Genomic DNA, 22,165 nt, shown 5'->3' on the forward strand with positions numbered 1-22,165 from the left:
TAGCCTTTTTGATTATTTTCTGCACTTGCTCGTGGCATTTTAAAGATCTATGCACCTGAACCCCCAAGTCTCTTTGGACATCCACTGTACTTAACCTCTTCCCATTTAGAAAGTACCCTGTTCTATCCTTTTTTGGTCCAAAATTGATAACCTCACACTTGCCCGCATTGAAATCCATCTGCCACAGTTTTGCCCACTCACCTAGACTGTCAATATCTTTTTGCAATTTTATGCTATCATCTAGACTGTCTACAATGTTGCCTAACTTTGTATCATCAGCAAATTTGGATATATGACTCACTATGCCATCATCCAAGTCGTTAATGAATAATGTGAATAATTGAGGCCCCAACACAGATCCCTGCGGGACATCACTAGTCACATCCTGCCAATTGGAGTACTTACCCATTATCCCCACTCTCTGTCGCCTACCACTTAACCAACTTTCTAACCATGTCAATAGTTTGCCCTCAACTCCATGGGCTTCTACCTTAGTTAACAATCTCTTATGTGGGACTTTATCAAATGCCTTCTGGAAGTCCATATAAATAACTTCCATGGACACTCCCCTGTCCACTACCTTAGTCACCTCTTCAAAAAATTCAATGAGATTTGTCAGGCATGACCTGCTCGTCAGGGAAATTAGGCCTGAATCCATGCTGGCTGTCCCTGATTAACTGAAAATTTTCTAGGTGTTCAGTCACCCTATCCTTGATTATAGACTCCAGCAACTTGCCCACCACAAAAGTCAGGCTAACTGGTCTGTAATTTCCTTGGTTCCCCCTTTCACCCTTCTTAAAAAGTGGAGTGACATGTGCAACTTTCCAATCCAGAGGGACCACTCCAGAATCTAGGGAACTCTGAAAGACTATAGTTAGGGCATCTACAATGTGCTCCCCTACTTCCTTTAACACCCTCGGATGGAAACCGTCAGGTCCTATTTTAAATAGGGGCAGAGCATACAAGAATAAAGGAGTAATGATAAATTTGTACAAAGGTTTGGTTAGGTCACAGTTGAAGAACTGCATGCAGTTATGGGCAGCTCATTATGGAAAGAACATGAGGGCTAAAGAGATCATGTGGTACAGATTCATGGACAATGCCAGAAATGGGAAACCCTTATTAATTTTTTTAAATTTAGGGATACAGCACTGAAACAGGCCCTTCGGCCCACTGAGTCTGTGCCAACCATCAACCACTCATTTATACTAATCCTACATTAATCCCATATTCCTACCACATCCCCACACCACCTACCTATACTAGGGGCAATTTTATAATGGCCAATTTACTTATCAACCGGCAAGTCTTTGGCTGTGGGAGGAAACCGGAGCACCCGGCAGAAACCCACGCTGTCACAGGGAGAACTTGCAAATTCCGCACAGGCAGTACCCAGAATCGAACCCGGGTTGCTGGAACTGTGAGGCTGCGGTGCTAACCACTGCGCTGCAGTGCTGCAGTATGAGGAGAGACTTCAGTTACTGGGAACATTTGCAGTGGAAAAGAGAAGGCTAAGGGGAAATTTAATGGAGGTTTTTAAATTATAAAGGGTTTTCATAAGATTAATAGGAAAAGAATATTTCCTCTGATTGGGTAGTGGCAATCAGTGATCATTTTATTTAAAACATTTTTTTATTCATTCATGGGATGTGGGCGTCGCTGGCTAGGCCAGCATTAATTGCCCATCCATAATTACCCTCAAGAAGGTGGTGGTGAGTTGACTTCTTGAACTGCTGTAGTCCTTGTGAGGTAGGTACACCCACAGTGCTGTTAGGAAGGGAGTTCCAGGATTTTGACCCAGCCACAGTGAAGGAACGGCGATATAGTTCCAAGTCAGGATGGTGTGTGACTTGGGGGGGAACTTGCAGGTGGTGGTGTTCCCATGCATCTGCTGCTCTTGTCCTTCGAGGTGGTAGAGGTTGCGGGTTTGGAAGGTACTGTCTAAGGAGCCTTGGTGTGTTGCTGCAGTGCATCTTGTAGAGGTACACACTACTGCTACTGTGCGTCGGCAGTGGAGGGAGTGAATGTTAGTGGATGGTGTGCCAATCAAGCGGGCTGCTTTGTCCTGGATGGTGTCAAGCTTCTTGAGTGTTGTTGGAGCTGCACCCATCCAGGCAAGTGGAGAGTATTCCATCACACTCCTGATTTGTGCCTTGTAGATGGTGGACAGGCTTTGGGGAGTCAGGAGGTGAGTTACTCGTCTCAGGATTCCTAGCCTCTGACCTGCTCTTGTAGCCACGGTATTTATATGGCTACTCCAGTTCAGTTTCTGGTCAATGGTAGCCCCTAGGATGTTGATAGTGGGGGATTCAGCGATGGTAATGCCATTGAATGTCAAGGGGAGATGGTTAGATTCTCTCTTGTTGGAGATGGTCATTGCCTGGCACTTGTGTGGCGCAAATGTTACTTGCCACTTATCAGCCCAAGCCTGGATATTGTCCAGCATCTTGCTGCAAAATTGCAATTAAAGGAGAGAGGAGTGAGCGTGGGTGAATTTTTTTTACTCGAACGGTTGTTGGCACATGGAATACTTTGTCATAGGGAGTGATTGAACAGAGACAATTATATCTTTTGAAGAAGAACTGGATAAATATTTGAAACAGAAGAAGGTAAAGGCTATGAGGAGAGAGCAGGTCAGTGAGATTAGTATTAGGTTGCTTAGCATAAAGTCAACACAGACATGATGAACCAAATGGTCTAAATCTGTGTTATAAATTGCAATGGTTCCAAGTAGCAGTGGTAGATTAAAAAAATCTATTTATTAGAAGGAACTTGACAGGGATTTAGCTAGTATCCATTTGGTACTTTGTACTGTCATACAGCCCTCAGCCAGATCTCATTTATTCCAGTCACAATTCTGTTGGTCATAGTAAATGGAAAGAATCTCACCTCTCAGCCACTGTAAATCAGGGATCAACATTGCTTACAAAACCACGTTACACCAAGCAGACTTCTGGGTTCTATATAATGCTTTGTTGGAACAGACAGCACAAGTTTCTCATTAACCTATCCAGATAGCAATCAAAAAATTGTAACAGGAGAAGACAGGAGTTGTAGCTGAGCAGAAAATTACAGGAGTCCTTCGAACTGAAAACAGCAGATACGAATTATCCCTGGCCCCTATTACAGTCATTTACAACCCATTTCCTTATCAGGTCGGATTGCTAAAGTAATCTCTAGTTCCTAAATGACTCCCTTGAGTGGAGAGCTATCCCACTTGAAGACACTTACCACACCCCACCACAGGGCATCTGCATAGCTACCAAACTGTTGGGAGCCACTGTCATCCACAGCATCTTTTTCAGCCAGATACACAAAGTAGGAGGAGAAGATCAGGCCCAGGAACCCGATGTACAGTGTAGTAATCAGCTCCTATTCAAAGGCAAATAAAGCAACAGCAAAATTAAACACCAGACATTTGTTCCTCAATGCTCCTCAACTTTATTATGGCATCCATTTTTGTGCTAGTGAGAGATGTTGTTAACACCATACGAACAGGAATAAGCCATTCAGCTCCTTGAGCCTGCTCCGCATTCCAATTAGATCTTGGTTGATCGGTACCTCAACCCCATTTATTCACCTTAGCTCCATGTTCCTTAATTCTCTTACCAAACAAAAATCTATCCATTTTAGTCATAAAATTTAGACTTTAATTGTTCCAGTATCCACAGCCTTTTGCAGGAGAGAATTCCAGATTTTCACTACTCTGTGCAAAAATGCTTCCTTACTTCCCTCCTGAATAGCCTAGCTCTAACTGTTCTTAATTCTTCCACCAGTAGAAATAGTTTCTCTGCATCTTCCCAGATCTTTTCTTTAAACATTTTTAACACTTCAAACAGTTCATCCCACAATCTTCTATACTCAAGGGAATACAATCCAAATTTAATTGGAAATAATTTCTCCTTTGATGCCAATGTCAGAACCCACACGTGCAAAGTAATGCTCCTTCTGCATGGGCCCAGTAACTTGTCTCAACTTCAATCTCAGAACAGCACTCCTACTACACCAGTGTAACATTTTCTCCCAATTAATCAACTTTACATGTGGCATCCATGGAAGAGGACTGACAATTTCTGTTGAATTTCAACGAGTGTTGTGGATTTATATTCACCAGAAATTGAGCTGAGACTGGCCAAAATCCATTTCACTGCTAAGAAGAAGATGCTTTCATCTCGTCAGCCTTAATCAGAACTGAACTTAGATGGGTTAAAAAGCATGCAAATGCTTTACTGTTTAAAAGGCAAAATGCTTCCAAAATACAGATAGCTGTGATCTATGAATAATTATTTTTTTCACTTCTACTGCAGACTGTGCTGTCACACTCTTTTATGTCTGTTCATCTATTTATTTTAGTTCATCTGATTTGTTTTTCTCCTCTTATTCTAAGTTCTTTCCACACCTCCTCCCACCTAAGTGGGGTGTCTCTTTTTGGGACATGGTACCATGGGCAGTTGAAGGTCAAGGATCAAATTAGGGACCACCCAGAGAGTCACGATAGGTGCAAGGATCATATCAAAAAATAGTTACAGCACTGCACATGTGCTTAGTGGTTTGGTTGACACTCCAGCACTGTACTGAGCGAGTGCTGCACTGTTGGGAGTTCTTTAGATGAGACGTTATACTGAATTGCAAATCACCATAAATTGTTAGACAATTAGCGTCACTCTGCTTTAAGCTTTGGGAAAACAGTATCTCCCCATATCTTTCATGGAGTTGCTGTATTTGCATGTTACTTGCCCATTAAACATGCCACAGCAAGTTAAGTCTAGTAATTAAGAGCACAGGTACCTTTTAGACAGCATGATAACTGTTAATGTTTGCCAATCACCTGTCTGGTCCAGAAAGTGAACTAAAAATATGGAGCCTCATTCCTTCAGTTTGTGAATTGTTGTTAGAGATTTTTTTTAAAATTAACTTTCTAACTTTTTTTCTTACTTTTCCTTTGTCTCATTTTTCTCTCTCCCTTAATCCAACCTTTCTTGCTTTCTATTTCTCTTTCTGTATCTGATTTGACATTGGATTCGCACCCTCTAATCCATCCTCCTTCTCAGTCCTTCCTGTTTATTTCTCAATCTTTTCCTACGTTAGAACAGCGGCTACACTTCAGAAGTACTTTATTGGCTGTAAAGTTCTTTGAGATATCCAGTGGTCATGAAAGGTGCTATATAAATGCCAGCCTTTGTTTTCCTCTTTAAATCTCATTGGTAAGGTGATGAACCCATTGTTCACCAAGGTCCCTGATGTCCCACTGTCTGTTATCAGCTTGCATTTCCAACTTACAGGGCAAAATATTTTTGAGTATAAGAGTACAGGAAAAAGTCTAACTATTCAAACTTGCCATGATATGTCCCACTCCAACAAATTCAAGCCCATTAACGTTTTGTCACTGCTAAAATTAACCTAATTGAATTTTGTTGAGCTCCCGACGTTGGGCTTCTTGACGGTGTGGGTGGGGGTCGGAAGATTGCAGCAGCAGTGGGCCACCACGGAGCCCGCGCCAGGATTGCCGGGCCCGATCTTTGAGGCGGCGGCTAGGCTCTGTGGTGGGCGCACTGCTGCTCTTTAAACATTGAAATAAAGGACATGAATACATTAACATGCTATTCTCCACGATCTTACTGGCTGTCCGTGATCTTCCGTGCGACAGCCGGCACTCACGCACCTTCACGTTCCCGTCCAGGGAAAGCTGGCACCACTGAGGTGGGGAAGGGGGGAGCTTAGGAGTTTTAGTGTAGTGGGGTGGGGGGTGGCTAATGGAGACAACTCTGCATTTCTAGTGTTGGGGGCGGGTAGAGTGACCTCTGCACTTTGTGCAGTTGGGGAGGGGGCGAAGTCAACAGTTCAAGTTTTTTTGGGGGGGTGAGGAACAAGGCTACCATTTATTTTCTGTGTATTGGAGTGGGGGAAATGGGTCACACATTAATGAACAGTGTAGTGGGGGAGGGGGCGGTTCTGGTGTTGAACTTTTTTCCTTCGTGCAGGTCTGACAGCCCTTTAAAAATGGCATCAGCGCATGCACTGAGGCAGCTGACACAGTTACCAGCGCTGCAGAGCCCGCCCCCACCACATGACTGGGGGGAGGGTAGACCGCCCTGTGTATGGAAATGAGCTGCCGCATGCTCGATCGCGCTGGCATGGCGGTGCACAGCCCGCATGTGCGGGCTGCCATTTTTTTCGCCTGCTGCTGCTCCCGGCAGTGGGAGAATAACATTCAGCCCAACATGTGGGTTGGAATGATCGTATTTGATAGTAAACACAGCAGCTTTACAGACTCTGCCAGTTATCTACAAGCACATTTAACAGGTCTTGAGAACTGAATCAAATGACAAGGATGGAAGCTGAAGAAAGTTCTTGTCACGCTAGACTAGACAAGATGAGGACTTGATAGAAGCCAGCTGCCTTTATGACTCATTGTTTAAATTGGCCTCTAGAACATGAACTCAAACCACCCCACCTGTCGATGGATAAAGACAACTGATCCCAAAAGTCTCCAGGTGCCGCCCTGTCGATCGACATGCAGCATTCGAAGGATTTGCAGGAAACGGATGCCCCTGGAACAAGAGAAGAACAATGCCCCATTAAACAGCTAGATAGATAGCCAGGCCAGCTGATTCCAGTAGCTGTGGTCTTAGTTATTTGAGCTGAAAATCTAAATATTGAAGGTACAAACAGGGTAGAGAGTCAGGATTAAAACCAATCTTTAGGCTACAGCCGTGGAAGGACTTTATTTTATTCATTCTCAGGATATGGGCATCATTGGTATTTATCTCTTGTTGCTCTGAAAAGGTGCTGAGAGATCTTCTTGAACCACTGCAGTCCACGTGATGAAGGTATTCCACAATGTTTGCAGATGTTTGAAACAACTGAGTGACTTGCTACGGTGCTTCAGCAGGCAGTAAAGACTGAACCACTTTGATGTGGGACTGGCGTCACAAACAGGTTTCCTTCCCTAAAGAGCATTAGTGAACCAGTTGGGTTTTTAATGACAACTTAGCAGTGTCATGGATCACTTTTACTGATGTTTTTTTTTATTTCCAGATTTTTGAAACTAACTTCAAATTCTCAACTTGCTATGGTGGAATTTGAACTCACTTTCTCTGGATTTTTAGCCCAGGTCTTGGGATTACTAGCATGCTCGCATAAGATGGCTTCAGTGAGCCCGAAAGACCTGAAGGGTAGCTCCCCTCACTTACTAATGTAAGTGTGTAGAATGGTGCAATTAATGAATCAGTAAGAACATAAAAAACATAGGAATTAGGAGCAGGGGGAGGCCATTCGGCCCCTCAAGCCTGCTCCGCCATTCAATAAGATCATGGCTAATCTGATTGTGGCCTTAACTCCACTTTCCTGCCTGCCTCCATAACCCTTGACTTCCTTGTAGATCAAAAATCTGTCTAACTCAGCCTTGAATATATTTAATGACCCAGCCTCCACGATAAGAACATAAGAAATAGGATAAAATCATGTTGGTTCTATCAGTCCACTTTGATCATAAGTTTTGAATTCTTGGCACCACAAGCTGCAGGTCCAGCAAGGTGCTTCATAAGATGGTGGCCTTTGGGTTTGAGATACTGATCGCAGTCACACTGTCTCACATATTGTCTCGTCAAGACCAGAACAGTACGGGTGGGAATGAGGATAAAAGCAAATAAATTGGAGAGTGAATCACTCTGTGCTGAACTTCTGTATGCCATAAAGCTAGACTATCTTGCTCCAGATGCCGAGGGCTGGGAGTGAGTCACCTGTTAGCCCTCTTGACCAGTGATGATGAGGGATGTGGTGGTTCTGCAAGAGGGCAGGACAGTTGGTGGCAGTTAAGGAACCCACCTGTGAAGTATCCCAAAATGGGAGAACGGGCTTTTAAAGCGCAGTTTTTTGACCTCACACTGCCAGTGGGCTACCTGCTCCAAGCACCTCAAGTGCATTGTCTAAATAGCTGGAAAATCATACATGTCTCTAAAATGGAGGGTGGAAGGGCAATGCACATTCGTACACTTTTGCCCTACCCACAATTTAACTATGGAGGTGTTCCAGCACCAAATTCAGTTCATATAGTGTTGTAAGCTTGCTCTGCATACCTGATGGCTGATGTTGCAAAAACTTGTCCATTTGAGCCCACACAGAGGACTATAACTGAAGCCACCACCACTATGAGATCTGCCAGGAACAAGCATAAAATCATGAAAGATTACAGGTTAGGATTCACCTTACAGCTGACAAACCCTGGAGAAAAAAGTCAGTGTTTGAGGCAGTATTTGCTAAAATGCAGCAAGGCTTATATAAATGGGGAACAATGATGACTCATCATAATCTCTTCTCTGCCTACCTCCATCAATTATTCATTCTTTTATTAAAAATACTCAATGTTGAGGCTCATCCTTTTTTTTTTAGGTATTTTTCCTTTTCCTTTTCTTAGGGCTTGCAGCAGTACTAACTATCCTCAATTGAAAGGACCCTTAGTCTGCTCCAGGCTTCTGTCAATGTTGCTGTGAAGCCAAGTGCCAGGAGTTGCACAGCAGCAGCTTAAGGGGTAATTCCCTTACCCTCTTGTATGGAAGCAGCTGCTGTCTGCTAACAGCACCTTCACAAAAGGATCTGTAACCCCCCGTAGAAAGAATCACAGGTACAAAAGCAATTCCTGGATATATAAAGGAAAAAGGGCTATAAGGAAAGAGTAGGGGAGTGGAACTATTTGAATAGATCTTTCAAAGAACCAGCACAGACACGATGCGCTGAATGGCCTTCTCTGTGCTGTATGATTAGAATCATGGAGTGATAGAATTGTACAGCACAGAGAGTTGCCAGTTAGTCTATCGTGCTTGTGTCAGCTCTTTGAAAGAGCTATCCAGTTAGACCCTTTCCCCATAGCTGAGCAAACTTTTTCTCTTCACACAGTTATCTAATTCCCTTATAAAAGTTATTATTGAATATGCTTCCTCCACCCTTTCAGGCAGTACATTTCAGATCGCAATAAAAAATGTTTTTCTCATCTCACCTCTGCTTCTTTTGACAATTACCTTAAATCTGTGTCTTCTGGTTACGGACCCTTCTGCGGAAATGGTTTCCCCTCATTTACTCTGTCAAAACCCTTCATGATTTTGAACACTTCTATTAAATTTCCCCTTAACTTTCTCTGCTCTGAGGAGAACCACCCCAGCATCTCTAGTCTCTCCGAATAATTGAAGTCCCTCTTCCCTGGTACCATTCTCGTAAATCTTCTCTGCATCCTCTCCAATGCCTTGACAACCTTCCTAAAGTGTGGTACCTAGAATTGAATTCAATACTTCAGCTGGGGTCTAACCAGTGATTTACTGCATCGGGCACCAGTGATTCTATTGCAGTGCCATCTGATGTGTTTCATTTTTCAGAAAGCCCATCGGTTTCTAAACAGGGCATTCCCATTAAACGGTGCACAACTAAGGGTTGAATACTGAGTGTGCAGTTCATGGAAGGTGTTATTGTAACAATCACTCACCAATGATCGAGATAGGTTTCCTGGCAAAGCGCAGCCTTCCCCAAAATCCAACATATTTGCTGCGACAGCCTGCTGACCATAGTCGGACGATGTATTCAGTTCCAAAAAATACCACTAATACAATCTCCTATTGAAAAACAAAGAAATGAGAAGATGGCTAGAGCCATTTCAAATGGTACAATATTTGTGCACAAGTGGAAACTATCTCTGCGTCCTTACGATTCTGCACACCCAACCTGAATACTATCTATGGCACTGAAGGATTTGATGTAATGGTGCTGTGCTGTACAATGCATGCTTTATACTAGGGTGGGGATGGTGGGAGTGGAGCATGGGTGTTAACTGGACAGGTTGGAAGACTAGAGTTGAATAGTGGACACAGTGATGGAAGGTACATCCAGGAGTTTTTCTTGATTATCTTTGAGGATCAGGGAATATTTATGCAGAACTTTCTCTCAGAAGATTACAGAGGTGGGAGGGAGTCCAAAATGGATAGATTGCAGGTGAGCTGTAAAAAAGAACGAGTGATGTTTTCCCATTCCATGCTTTCTTTAGACGCTCACTTCCTTGTGATGTTGTTATCGTGAATGCAATGCTATGTCCTGCCTCTTCTACCTCTCACAGGTTTGGCAAGCATCTTTTCCTAACGTCAGCTCCCCTTTAAGAGGTCTTTAACTGCTGGATGGAGGATATGATTTATGCTGTTGTTTGGCAATTGTGTTCTTATTTTAAACAGTATATGAATGCCTTTGGGTTGTTCACTTGTTTTTCATTCTTGACTTGTGCCATTGTGCTGCCTTTAGAACTTTGCTAATGTGCAGTCAAGATAAAAATCAGGCAGTTAGGAGCCCCACCAATTAAGACTGGTCACACACCACCACCCAAAGTACCCAAAAATAAAGTTGAATCTGACAATCCAGCTCAGCTCCAGGCACAGTTTCCCAGTTTCCTGTATGGAGTCAAGTTAAAACCATAAGCTCCATTACTGGTGCTCCCCTCACGTTAATTACTTTAAGATTCAAATTGACAACCATGTTCTTGCCCCATGCAAAAACAAACTGTTTGGTGTCCTAGAAACCATTTGATTCTTTGTGAGAAGTATGTTGCCCATTGGTACAGTTTATCTTTTACAAATACAAATGATATCAGGTTGTTAAAATTGTAAATCGAAATGAAGTGGAATATTTGCCATCCTGGAGTCATATCTGCTTCAAACTCTTCTGCCCATTTATCACTAAGGCCATTTCTCTGCTTTTATCAACACTTTATAGAAGAAACAGAAACAGAATGATTATCATCTGAAGTAGGTGAAGTCTTGTTGGAAACATCCAGTAGCAGCAGAACTAAACTGATGGTTAGGAGAAACTGTCTGATGGTGATCTGCTGATGCTCTAAGTCAATAGAAATGGCAGGCAGATCACCAAAACACCAGTTCGTGTAAACAGCAAGAGGGTCACCATTGCACCGGTTAGTGGAAACAGCTAGAGAATCGCCAAAGCACTGGTTAGTGGAAACGGCAAGAGGGTCACCATCGCATTGGTTAGTGAAAATGGCAGGAGGGTCACCAAAGCATTTCTTCTTTTTTTTCTTTGGCCTCCTTGTCTCGAGAGACAATGGGTCAGCGCCTGGAGGTGGTCAGTAGTTTGTGAAGCAGCGCCTGAAGTTGCTATAAAGGCCAATTCTAGAGTGACAGACTTTTCCACAGGTGCTGCAGATAAAATTGGTTGTCGGGGTGTTACACAGTTTGCTCTCTCCTTGCGCTTGTCCTTTTTCCTGCCAACTGCTAAGTCTCTTTGACTCGCCACACTTTAGCCCCGCCTTTATGGCTGCCCACCAGCTCTGGCGATCACTGACAACTGACTCCCACGACTTGTGATCAATGTCACAGGACTTCATGTCGCGTTTGCAGACGTCTTTAAAGCGGAGACATGGACGGCCAATGGGTCTGATACCAGTGACGAACTCGCTGTACAATGTGTCCTTGGGGATCCTGCCATCTTCCATGCAGCTCACATGGCCAAGCCATCTCAAGCGCTGCTGGCTCAGTAGGGTGTATATGCTGGGGATGTTGGCCGCCTCGAGGACTTCTGTGTTGGAGATACGGTCCTGCCACCTGATGCCAAGGATTCTCCGGAGGCAGCGAAGATGGAATGAATTGAGACGTCGCTCTTGGCTGACATACGTTGTCCAGGCCTCGCTGCCGTAGAGCAAGGTACTGAGGACACAGGCTTGATACACTCGGACTTTTGTGTTCCGTGTCAGTGCGCCATTTTCCCACACTCTCTTGGCCAGTCTGGACATAGCAGTGGAAGCCTTTCCCATGCTTGTTGATTTCTGCATCTAGAGATAGGCTACCGGTGATAGTTGAGCCTAGGTAGGTGAACTCTTGAACCACTTCCAGAGTGTGGTCGCCGATATTGATGGATGGAGCATTTCTGACGTCCTGTCCCATGATGTTCGTTTTCTTGAGGCTGATGGTTAGGCCAAATTCATTGCAGGCAGCCGCAATCCTGTTGATGAGTCTCTGCAGACTCTCTTCAGTGTGAGATGTTAATGCAGCATCGTCAGCAAAGAGGAGTTCCCTGATGAGGACTGTCCATACTTTGGACTTCGCTCTTAGACGGGCAAGGTTGAACAACCTGCCACATGATCTTGTGTGGGGTAAACAAAGCACTGGTTAGTGGAAATGGCAGGAGGGTCTCCATCGCACCGGTTAGTGGAAACGGCAAGAGGGTCATCAGAATACCAGTTAGTGGAAACACCAGTAGAAGTGTTACCATGGGACCAGTCTCTGGGAATATCATCAAGATTAAATGACTAAATTGCATGACTAAATGTCACTATTTTTCATAGATAGAACAAAACCAAACAATTGCTGAATTCACTAATTGATGATATACATACAAACTGGCACATGTACAGGTACAGGTCTGAGAATGCTCTTCAGTTCATAATATTTATGCTGAGGGAATCAATCATGAAGCTGGTATAAAAGTCTGCTTTAACAGTTTCTCAATTTATTTAATTGACAAGTTAATTAGTATTCCTGGAAAGATGGAAGTCTCCTTGCTGCTTAATAAAGAAACCCTTTTACTGGTTCCATGCAAGGGACAACCTTTCACACTACAATTCACTGGGGACACTTGCTGCTCGATACTTCTTTCTACAATTTCTTTCTTTCGGTCAGATCATAATTTTGCATATTTCTGTAAAATAACAATTTGGGCTTTGAACTAGATTTGTCAAACTGGGAAACTTCATCAGGTGTAACACCGCCTCAAAAAAAAACACCGCTTCAAAAGATTTTAATCAACAGTGGTTAAAGTACTCCATTTTCTTTTTTTGATTGCCTACATACAACTTCTAAACCAAAGCATTGTCAAATATGTAAATGTGCACTGTCAACAAGACAAAGCACAAGACAAGTAGGCAATAGTTACTGTCTTTGAATTCCTTACTGTACATGCAGACAAGCTAAGTGTGCATCGATCAATCCTGCTAGAGACTAGAATGACTAAAAGGAGAGGACTAGTCGGCTGAGTGCCAGGCGCCATTATTCATGTCTGATGTTTAAATAGAGGACCACTGACCCCAACGAGACCTCAGATATTCATGGGAGGTCAGAGGTGAAAGTGCACAAGCTGTTCTTCATAGCTGTACAAAACTGATCCAGGTAACCATTAGCAACCAGAACATGCCACCTCACCACCCCCACCCCACCCTGGTGACTGCTTGATATTGGAAATTATTTTCTATATCGATCCTTGCATGAGTCTGAGCAGTTCTGTAGTTCGATAAATACTTTGTTGTTGCAGTCGAGCAAGCTTTCCAAGTCAGACCCATAGTGGATAACATTACTGAAGTAAGGGAAATAAAACAAGTTTTAAAAAGCTTAGATCACTTCAAAGCTGCAAATTATATTCAGTCACTGCAAATGAAAAGGAGAATAAATGGAGAAAAATTATATATGAGAATCAGTAATTGTGTGCAGACATATAAACAATGGCTCCAACAACGTACAAAATGCCAAAACTGAGGTGGGGGGAGGGGGGGAGGGTAACCGTTTTCCAACAAATGCAGTGCTGACATCTCATAAGTGGATCACTGAACATTAATCCTAGCAATAAATTTTTTTAGGGAGTTGTGGGGGAGAAAATAAGGTTAAGAAAAAAACCTGTTTTGAACACTAATATAAAAACAACTGCAAAGGCTTTTAGCCTCTCGTGGAGAGAGATTTTATCTCTGCACGAGAAGGCTAGATGGCCATTCTCTGCCAAGATTGCTTATCTGAGATCTCTGGCGACAGCTCATAGGAGTTAAATAAGCTAAGTATGGATTTTTTTTGAAATAATGAATGTAATACTTCAGCCCTACACAACAACTTGTGCAATGTTAATGAAAATAAAATCAGAAGAAAACCAAGGTTCAGGAATGTTATTAATTGTATTTAACATCTCTTCGTAAAGGGAACATTACTCCACAGTCAAGTAAAAGTCACAAATCAGATTGGAGCTAAATACCCTAATTAGAGTCAATTATTCTTTTTCTCCTGTTAGTCATTCATTTCATTCCTCTATTCCACAGAATAGTCAACTACATTGTAAGTTTAAAGTAAAGATACAGAACTTGTGATCAACACTCGCCCTCATTAAAACAAAACAGTTCTCCCATCTAACTATGTTACAGTGCACTCATTCAAACCTCATGACTTTTGACACAGGGAAGGTGGGATGCAGGGGGAGGGGAGGGGGGGCGGGGGGGGGGGGGGGGGTGGGTGGTGGAAGAACTACTTTGGACCCTGTGTGAAGCAATATCATAGGAACAAGAGTAGGCCATTCAGCCCCTCAAGCCTGTTGTGCAATTTGATCAGTTCATGGCTGACCTGCACCTCAGTTCCAATTACCTGCCTCTCCTCCATTTTCTTGATACACTTACCCAACAATAATCTATCAAACTCAGTCTTTTAAAATTTCAGCCTTTTAGGGGAAGAGAGTTCCAGATTTCCACTACCCTATTGTGTGACAATATAGGCCACGCAATTGGACAAGGCCCCAAGATAGGCACAGGGCTTGAAATGCAGGATTACCTTGTACTCGTTGCTTCCAACGTAGGACACATTTGGGCTCAGTTTGGGTTCTGCCAGGGCCACTCAGCTCCTGACCTCATTACAGCCTTGGTTCAAATATGGACAAAAGAGCTGAACTCAAGAGGTGAGGTGAGAGTGACTGCCCTTGACATCAAGGCAGCATTTGACCGAGTATGGCATCAAGGAGCCCTAGCAAAACTGAGGTCAATGGGAATCAGGGGGAAAACCCTCCGCTGGCTGGAGTCATACCTAGTACAAAGGAAGATGGTTGTGGTTGTTGGAGGTCAATCATCTGAGCTCCAGGACATCACTGCAGGAGTTCCTCAGGGTAGTGTCCTAGGCCCAACCATCTTCAGCTGCTTCATCAATGACCTTCCTTCAATCATAAGGTTAGAAGTGGGGATGTTCGCTGATGATTGCACAATGTTCAGCACCATTCGTGACTCCTCAGATACTGAAGCAGTCCGTGTAGAAATGCAGCAAGACCTGGACAATATCCAGGCTTGGGCTGATAAGTGGCAAGTAACATTCGCGCCACACAAGTGCCAGGCAATGACCATCTCCAACAAGACAGAATCTAGCCATCTCCCCTTGACATTCAACGGCATTACCATCGCTGAATCCCCCACTATCAACATCCTAGGGGCTACCATTGACCAGAAACTGAACTGGAGTAGCCATATAAATACCGTGGCTACAAGAGCAGATCAGAGGCTAGGAATCCTGAGACGAGTAACTCACCTCCTGACTCCCCAAAGCCTGTCCACCATCTACAAGGCACAAGTCAGGAGTGTGATGGAATACTCTCCACTTGCCTGGATGGGTGCAGCTCCAACACTCAAGAAGCTCGACTTCATCCAGGACAAAACAGCCCGCTTGATTGGCACCCCATCTACAAACATTCACTCCCTCCACCACCGACGCACAGTGGCAGCAGTGTGTACCATCTACAATATGCACTGCAGCAATGCACCAAGGCTCCTTAGACAGCACCTTCCAAACCTGCAACCTCTACGAACTAGAAGGACAAGGGCAGCACATATATCGGAACACCACCACCTGCAAGTTCCCCTCCAAGTCGCACACCATCCTGACTTGGAACTATATCGCCGTTCCTTCACTGTCGCTGGGTCAAAATCCTGGAACTCCCTTCCTAACAGCACTGTGGGTGTACCTACCCCACATGGACTGCAGTGGTTCAAGAAGGCAGCTCACCACCACCTTCTCAAGGGCAATTAGGGATGGGCAATAAATACTGGCCTGGCCAGCGACACCCACATCCCATGAATGAATAAGAAAAAAACATGCAAACTTTGTGCTGCCTGCTAATTTAAACAAGCCACTTAACGGCCACTTAAGGGCCTTTGCCCACTTCCACGTGGATTTTACACCTGGCAAGCGGGTGTCCTGGAGCCAGGAAAAGCTGCCGGCTTCTTAGCGTCCCGGTGGGGGGTGCCTTGCTCATCAGCCACAGCGTGCCTGATGGAGGGCCACCTCCTCTCCCCAGCCACCCCCAAGACCCAACAAGCCCCCCTTTTCCCCAAACGACCACTCTTGCCTCGCCGGGGCCCGACCGATTACCCCCGGCAAGGCAACCAAAACTTACCTTATTTCCCAGCTCCCAGGCATTTTGTCTTCATGCTGGCCTGTAGTTCCAACAGTTGCCACCGTTTCCGGTGGCACTGCTGGGACCAAGAGCTGCTGGCCCACTGATTGGCCGGCAGCTCTATTGGGCGGGACTTCCTACCTCAAGCGGCTGGAAGTCCCACCTCAGATCAATTAAAGCCTGGGGACCCGTAAAATATGGAATGGATCCCCAGGCGAGGCGGATGCAGGTTCACCACAGACTTTTACGTTGGAGGCCGACTCCCGTCTGCCCACTGTAATATCCAGCCCATAGTAAGGGAATACACAAGGATCTTTAGTTGATGTTTGTAAGTAAGATGGCATGGCTTGATTTATAAATTTTGGTTGGAAATATTTATTTTGTGGTGGTTTTTATTTTTTTCAATATGGCCAAGTGGACCCTATGATGTTTAGTAATAGAGGGAAGGTTGGGTGTGCGACTATTGGTGAATGGGGAATTGGGGTTGCATTTACTGGCATCATAGTCAAATGAATGGATCACAGACAACCTTGCCAGAAAAGGTTGGCTGACGCCTCCCCTCCTCCTTCTCATCCTCCTCCTCCTCTGCTGCTTGCCGAATTGTTCGTGGCAAGGGCTGTGGCTTCATGATGACGAGGTTCTCTGTCAGGAATCTTGGCATGTGCTCTGTTAAGTACCGCAGAACTCCTCCAGAGTAGGGGAAGTGTTGTTTAAGCACCCCAATTATCCGCTTTATCACATTTCATGTGACAGCATGGTGTAATTAAATGCATAGTGCCCACTTGTGCATTGGTTGCATACCTGAGACCTGGGCCATGTCATCAAAGGATAGCCCTTGTCACCATGTAGCCACCTCTGGTTTACCGTGATGGCTCAAATGCAGATGATACAGCGGTCTGCCGCAGAATGAAGGCATTATGACTGCTGCCAGGATACTGGGCATTGACCTGCACGACACGCTGCAAAAGATCGCAAATCAGCTGGATATTGAGGGAGTGGAATCCCTTTTAGCTGCAGTCCATCTCAGAGTTGACATGCAGTGCCTGCAAAGCAATTTGTATGCAGTCAATGGCACCCTGCACCATGGGGAAGCCTGCAATCCTTGCAAGCCGCATGCTGACTCCATGTGCTTCTCTCTGGCAAGGGAGAATGAAATCTATTCAGCTCTCTTGCAATCAAAGCCTCAGTGACCTCCCCTATGCAAGAGTGGACAGCCAACTGGGAGGTGTTGCAAATAATGCCTGCTCCAGCCAGAAAAAAGCCAGATGCATAAACGTGCATGGCCACAGTCACCTTCACAGCCACTGGCAGTGCTGTCCTTGCCCTGCTCTGTGGCTGCCACAGGTGACAGATTTCATGACAGATGTCAATTCAGCATTACATGTTACAGGTTTTTATGAATAAAGTATATTTTGGAAAAAAAAAATGTCACGAAGGCATCACGATCTACCTACCCTGCATACTTCCAGCAGACGCTTCCTGTGCACGCACTAATGCCCTCACCAAAATGGCAGCCAGCGTGGCTCACACTAGGTGCGTGCATGTGCACCGTGGGAGCCATTTTGGAGGCAAGACAACACTCGTAGCACCGAAAAACTGGGCACTGTGAAGTCGAATTTCACAATCATACTTCTCGCTTCTACTCCTAATTGGTCGAGCTCTAATTTATGATTGTGCACCCTTGTTCTGAATTTCCCACCAGAGGCAACAATTTATCTGATTAATCCACCCCTCAACCTTCTAAACGTGTTAGTGCTTCCATACATCTGGTTGGTATTTCTGCTGAAATTGTACAAGTTAAGAGTTTAGGGAGAAATAGCAACCATTAGAAACCTTCACAAAATATTTACAATGTCACAACACAGTGAACAGAGAAATCCTACCCAAGGATATCACTCACTCAATGAAAGATGGGCAGAAGCTGTCAGATAAAAAAAATCAAATAAGTTGTTTGTTCTACATGATAAAAATGTACAACAGGAAATAGGTTCTTCTGGTGTTCTTGTTGTATGAGGTGCTGTGCCATTGTGATTCTTTTTCATTGGTAAGCTTATGGCACACATCAAGTCATGTCTTCCCATCAAATGATTGCATTCAAAACCAGCATTGTTACGATAATAGGGAGTGCGTGTGGTTGGAATTGGAAGTACAGTGTGCTCCTGACAGTCCAAAGTTGTTCTCTTGCGCCAAAAAAATTGAGTATTTAATGCTTTGGATTGCTCTGATTTGAACCAAGCAATGTAAAAAGCACAAGACAGTGTGACTTAGCCCTGAAAGCAAATTTGAGTTCAGGTTAGTTCAACAAAGCAACTTTGAATTGACTGTATTATATAAAACACTTGCCTAGAATGAGATCAAATGCTATAATGCAAACTTGGGATTCAAACAAAATTTCCCAAATGCTTAGGCTTTATGTTGAAGGCTTCTCCTCCATTCCTTGATTATGTTACAAACTTCTAACAAACTGACCGCTTTATTGTAGACTAAGTAATAATCAACAGATCCCAGCAAACAGCAGTGAGATAAAGGACGAGTTCATTTTTTGCTGTTTGTGGTTGAAGCAGGCGCTTACCCATTGTCTCTCGAGACAAGGAGGCCAAAGAAGAAAGAAGGTTGAAGCAACATGTTAACCGGGATACAGAGAGAACATGCCCGAACAGTGCCTTTGGGATCTTTTACATCTACCTCAATTTTATGTCTCATCCAAATGATGGGCACTCCCTCAGTACAGCACCAAAGTATCATTTTAGTTCAGCAACACCCTGATTTTTAAATTCTCATCCTTGTTTTCAAATTCTTCCAGGGTTTTGCCCCTTCTTATCTCTGTAACATCCTCCAGTCCTATAACCTGCCAAGATCTTTGCACTCTTCCAATTCTGGCCTCTTGAGCTTTCCTGATGTTCATCACTCCACTTCAGCTGCTTAAGCCCTAAGATGTGGAATTCCCTCCCTAAACTTCTCGGCCTCTTTATCTCTCCCCCCCCCCCCCGCCTTTAAGATATCCCTCAAAATTCTTTGAACAAGCTTTTGCTCATCTATCCTAATATTTCCTGAAGTGGCTTTGTATCAAATTTTGTTTGATAACCGCTCCTGTGCCTTGGAACATCTTACTGCATTAAAGGTGCGATATAAATACAAGTTGTTGGCGTAGATGATAAGTTCAGGCCTCTGGAGTGAGGTTTGAACACATGACCTTAGGACTTAAAGGTGAGAGTGCTGCTAACAGAGATACCGTATTCAAAGGTTAAATGTCAGATAGAAACTACGTTTTGAGTTCGGGACATGAGAAGACGATTACTGAAGACTTCCACCCGATCTGCCAGCTGTGACCACTGAGGCTAGATTAAAAACCAAGCCCTCGGAATGGGAGTGCTGCTGCCTGAGAAACTGTGCAAACATTTGCAGTGTAACAAAGCCTAACTAACTGGCCAAGATCAAAACAAAACCTACATCCCTAAAGAGAGTATGGGTTTATTTGACAAACTGAAAAGTCAGGGCAAATAAAATAGTGACCATCAATGTTGAGGCAGATAATAAACAAAATCAACTTCTATAACAGAAAAGAAAGAGAAATACAAAATCCACATTAAAAAAATACATTTGGGTAACAAACTTTGACTTTTAAAAAAATATATTATTGCTCCAAAGTCACACAAGTTTTTATTTTATTGGAGTGTGAACAGTACACAAAGTCAAAACAAATAAACACATCTGTTTTATTTCTCATACCCATGTAAACCAGAGAAAGATGGCTTGATCTTAGAATAAAGCTTCTGCTTTGTGAAACTAGAAGGCCAGGCCTTAAAATCTTTGCTGACAGGAGCCAAGAAATCTCTCCAGCCTCCTTATCTGCAACTACTGGCACGAGCCAAAAGTGAGAAGATCAGAATGATTCATAGAGAGTTTAAAAAAAAAAAAATCTCCTTTCAGCTCTACCCAATTATGTAGACATACTCTGTCCAACTCTCCTCAATTCAGTCCAACCCCACAATCCTGTCATACCCAGGTGGACATAAAGGGTCTCAAGGCACCATTTTGAAAGACGATAAGGGGAGTTCTTTCCTAGCCAATATTTATCCCTCAATCAACATCTAAAGCAGATTTTCTGGCCATTTATGTCATTACATTGTATTACTTAGTATTTACAGCACAGAAACAGGCCATTTTGCCCAACAGATCTGCCACATAAGCCTCCTCCCACCCATTTTCATCTAACCCCATCAACATATCCTCCTATTCCTTTCTCCCGCATGTGTTTATCTAACTTCCCCTTAAATGTGTCTATGCTAGTCACCTCAATTACACCTTATGACAGCAATTCCACAACTACTTCCAGGTAAAGAAGTTTCGTCTGAGTTCTCATTTGGATTTATTAGTGACTAACTTACATTTATGCTTGCCAGTTTTGTTCTTACCTGCAAGTGGAAATATCTTCTCTACAAATAACCCATCAAATCCTTTCATAGTCTTAAAGACCTTTATCAGGTCACTCCTCGGTCTTCCCTTCTCTAGAAAAAAAATAGGCCCCATCTTGTCCAATCTTTGCTGATATGTAGGCTGGAATTTTTCCAGCTCACCACTGAGATTGGCGGTGAGCTACAAATATGATGGGGCGCACGCGCGGGATTTGCCTCAATTGCCTGCAAATTATCCCATTCAGATTTTCATTATCCAAGCAGTATGTAGTTTCCTTATTCTTCCAAGCAAAATATACCACCTCATCTTATCTAGATCGAAGTTTATTTGCCAATTCAATATCCATTCTGTAAATTATTAATGATGTTTGTGGGAGCTTGCTGTCTGCAAATTGGCTGCTGCATTTACAACAGTGACTACACTTCAAAAATTAATTCCTTGGCTGTAATGCACTTTGGGATATCCCAAGGTCATGAAAGGCAATATATAAATGCACTCTGTCTTTCTTTTACCTGACTTCTCCTGACCCAATCCATCCTTGTTGTCTTTCTCTATCTAACTCTGCTCAACCTACTATAACTTCAGTCAAACAAAAGCAGATACTGGAAATCTGAAATAAGAAAAGGAAATACAGGAAACACTCAGCAGTCCAGGCAGCATCAATGGAGAGAGAAATAGAGATAACATTTCAGGCCGCATCAGTCAATCCAATTTAATTGTACCCTCATTCTGCCAGACCCAGTTCAATCCTCCTATAGCTGTCCTCTACTGAGCTCTTTTCAAACAAATCCTATCCTACAGCACACTCATCCAGTCCAGGCTCTTCTCTAGTTCTGAAATGTTCTCAAACAACTCTGCTTAACCCAATTAATCAAGTCATTCAATCCAACACATTGAATTAAACCAATCTATTTAAATCAATGCAAAACTAAATAGCATTCAGATATCTTTAATCGAAATTATTTCACCAAAGAAAACGACTTCCGTTGAATATCACGATCAATTATTTCACACCTTGAGGTTTACTTTTTCATAAATATTTCATCTGATTTTTGCTGTTGGCTTTCCCTTTGGAACTGTGTTTTTTTTATGTTTTCCTTCTGTGCCTCCACATCCTGTGGGTTACAATGACCAGAAACTGAACTGGAGTAGCCATATAAATAGCATGGCTGCAAGAGCAAGTCAGAGGTTAGGAATCCTGCAGCGAGTAACTCACCTCCTGACTCCCCGAAGCCTGTCCACCATCTACAAGGCACAAGTCAGGAGTGTGATGGAATACTCTCCACTTGCCTGGATGGGTGCAGCTCCAACAACACTCAAGAAGCGCGACACCACCCAGGACAAAGCAGCCTGCTTGATTAGCACCCCGTCCACAAACATTCACTCCCTCCACCACCAACACACAGTGGCAGCAGTGTGTACCATCTACAAGATGCACTGCAGCAACGCACCAAGGCTCCTTAGACAGCACCTTCCAAACCCATGACCTCCACCTCCTAGAAGGACAAGAGCAGCAGTTGCATGGGAACACCACCTCCTGCAAGTTCCCCTCCAAGCCACACACCATCCTGACTTGGAACTA

General features: G+C 43.7%; 1 protein-coding gene across 1 annotated transcript in view; it reads right to left on the bottom strand.

Annotated features, from left to right (window-relative positions):
* LOC137377281 (potassium voltage-gated channel subfamily KQT member 1) overlaps window positions 1-22,165 on the bottom strand; it is an 889,621-nt gene that overhangs the window by 593,246 nt on the left and 274,210 nt on the right. Inside the window, exons 3-6 of the mRNA XM_068046827.1 lie at window positions 9,476-9,602; window positions 8,079-8,157; window positions 6,455-6,551; window positions 3,232-3,372 (exon numbers count right to left, since the gene is read on the bottom strand). Coding sequence (XP_067902928.1) covers window positions 3,232-3,372; window positions 6,455-6,551; window positions 8,079-8,157; window positions 9,476-9,602 — 444 coding nt within the window. The remainder of the gene's footprint in view (window positions 1-3,231; window positions 3,373-6,454; window positions 6,552-8,078; window positions 8,158-9,475; window positions 9,603-22,165) is intronic.

Source organism: Heterodontus francisci, chromosome 14 (genome assembly GCF_036365525.1).
Source record: "Heterodontus francisci isolate sHetFra1 chromosome 14, sHetFra1.hap1, whole genome shotgun sequence".
In the NCBI taxonomy this organism is placed as follows: Eukaryota; Metazoa; Chordata; class Chondrichthyes; order Heterodontiformes; family Heterodontidae; genus Heterodontus; species Heterodontus francisci.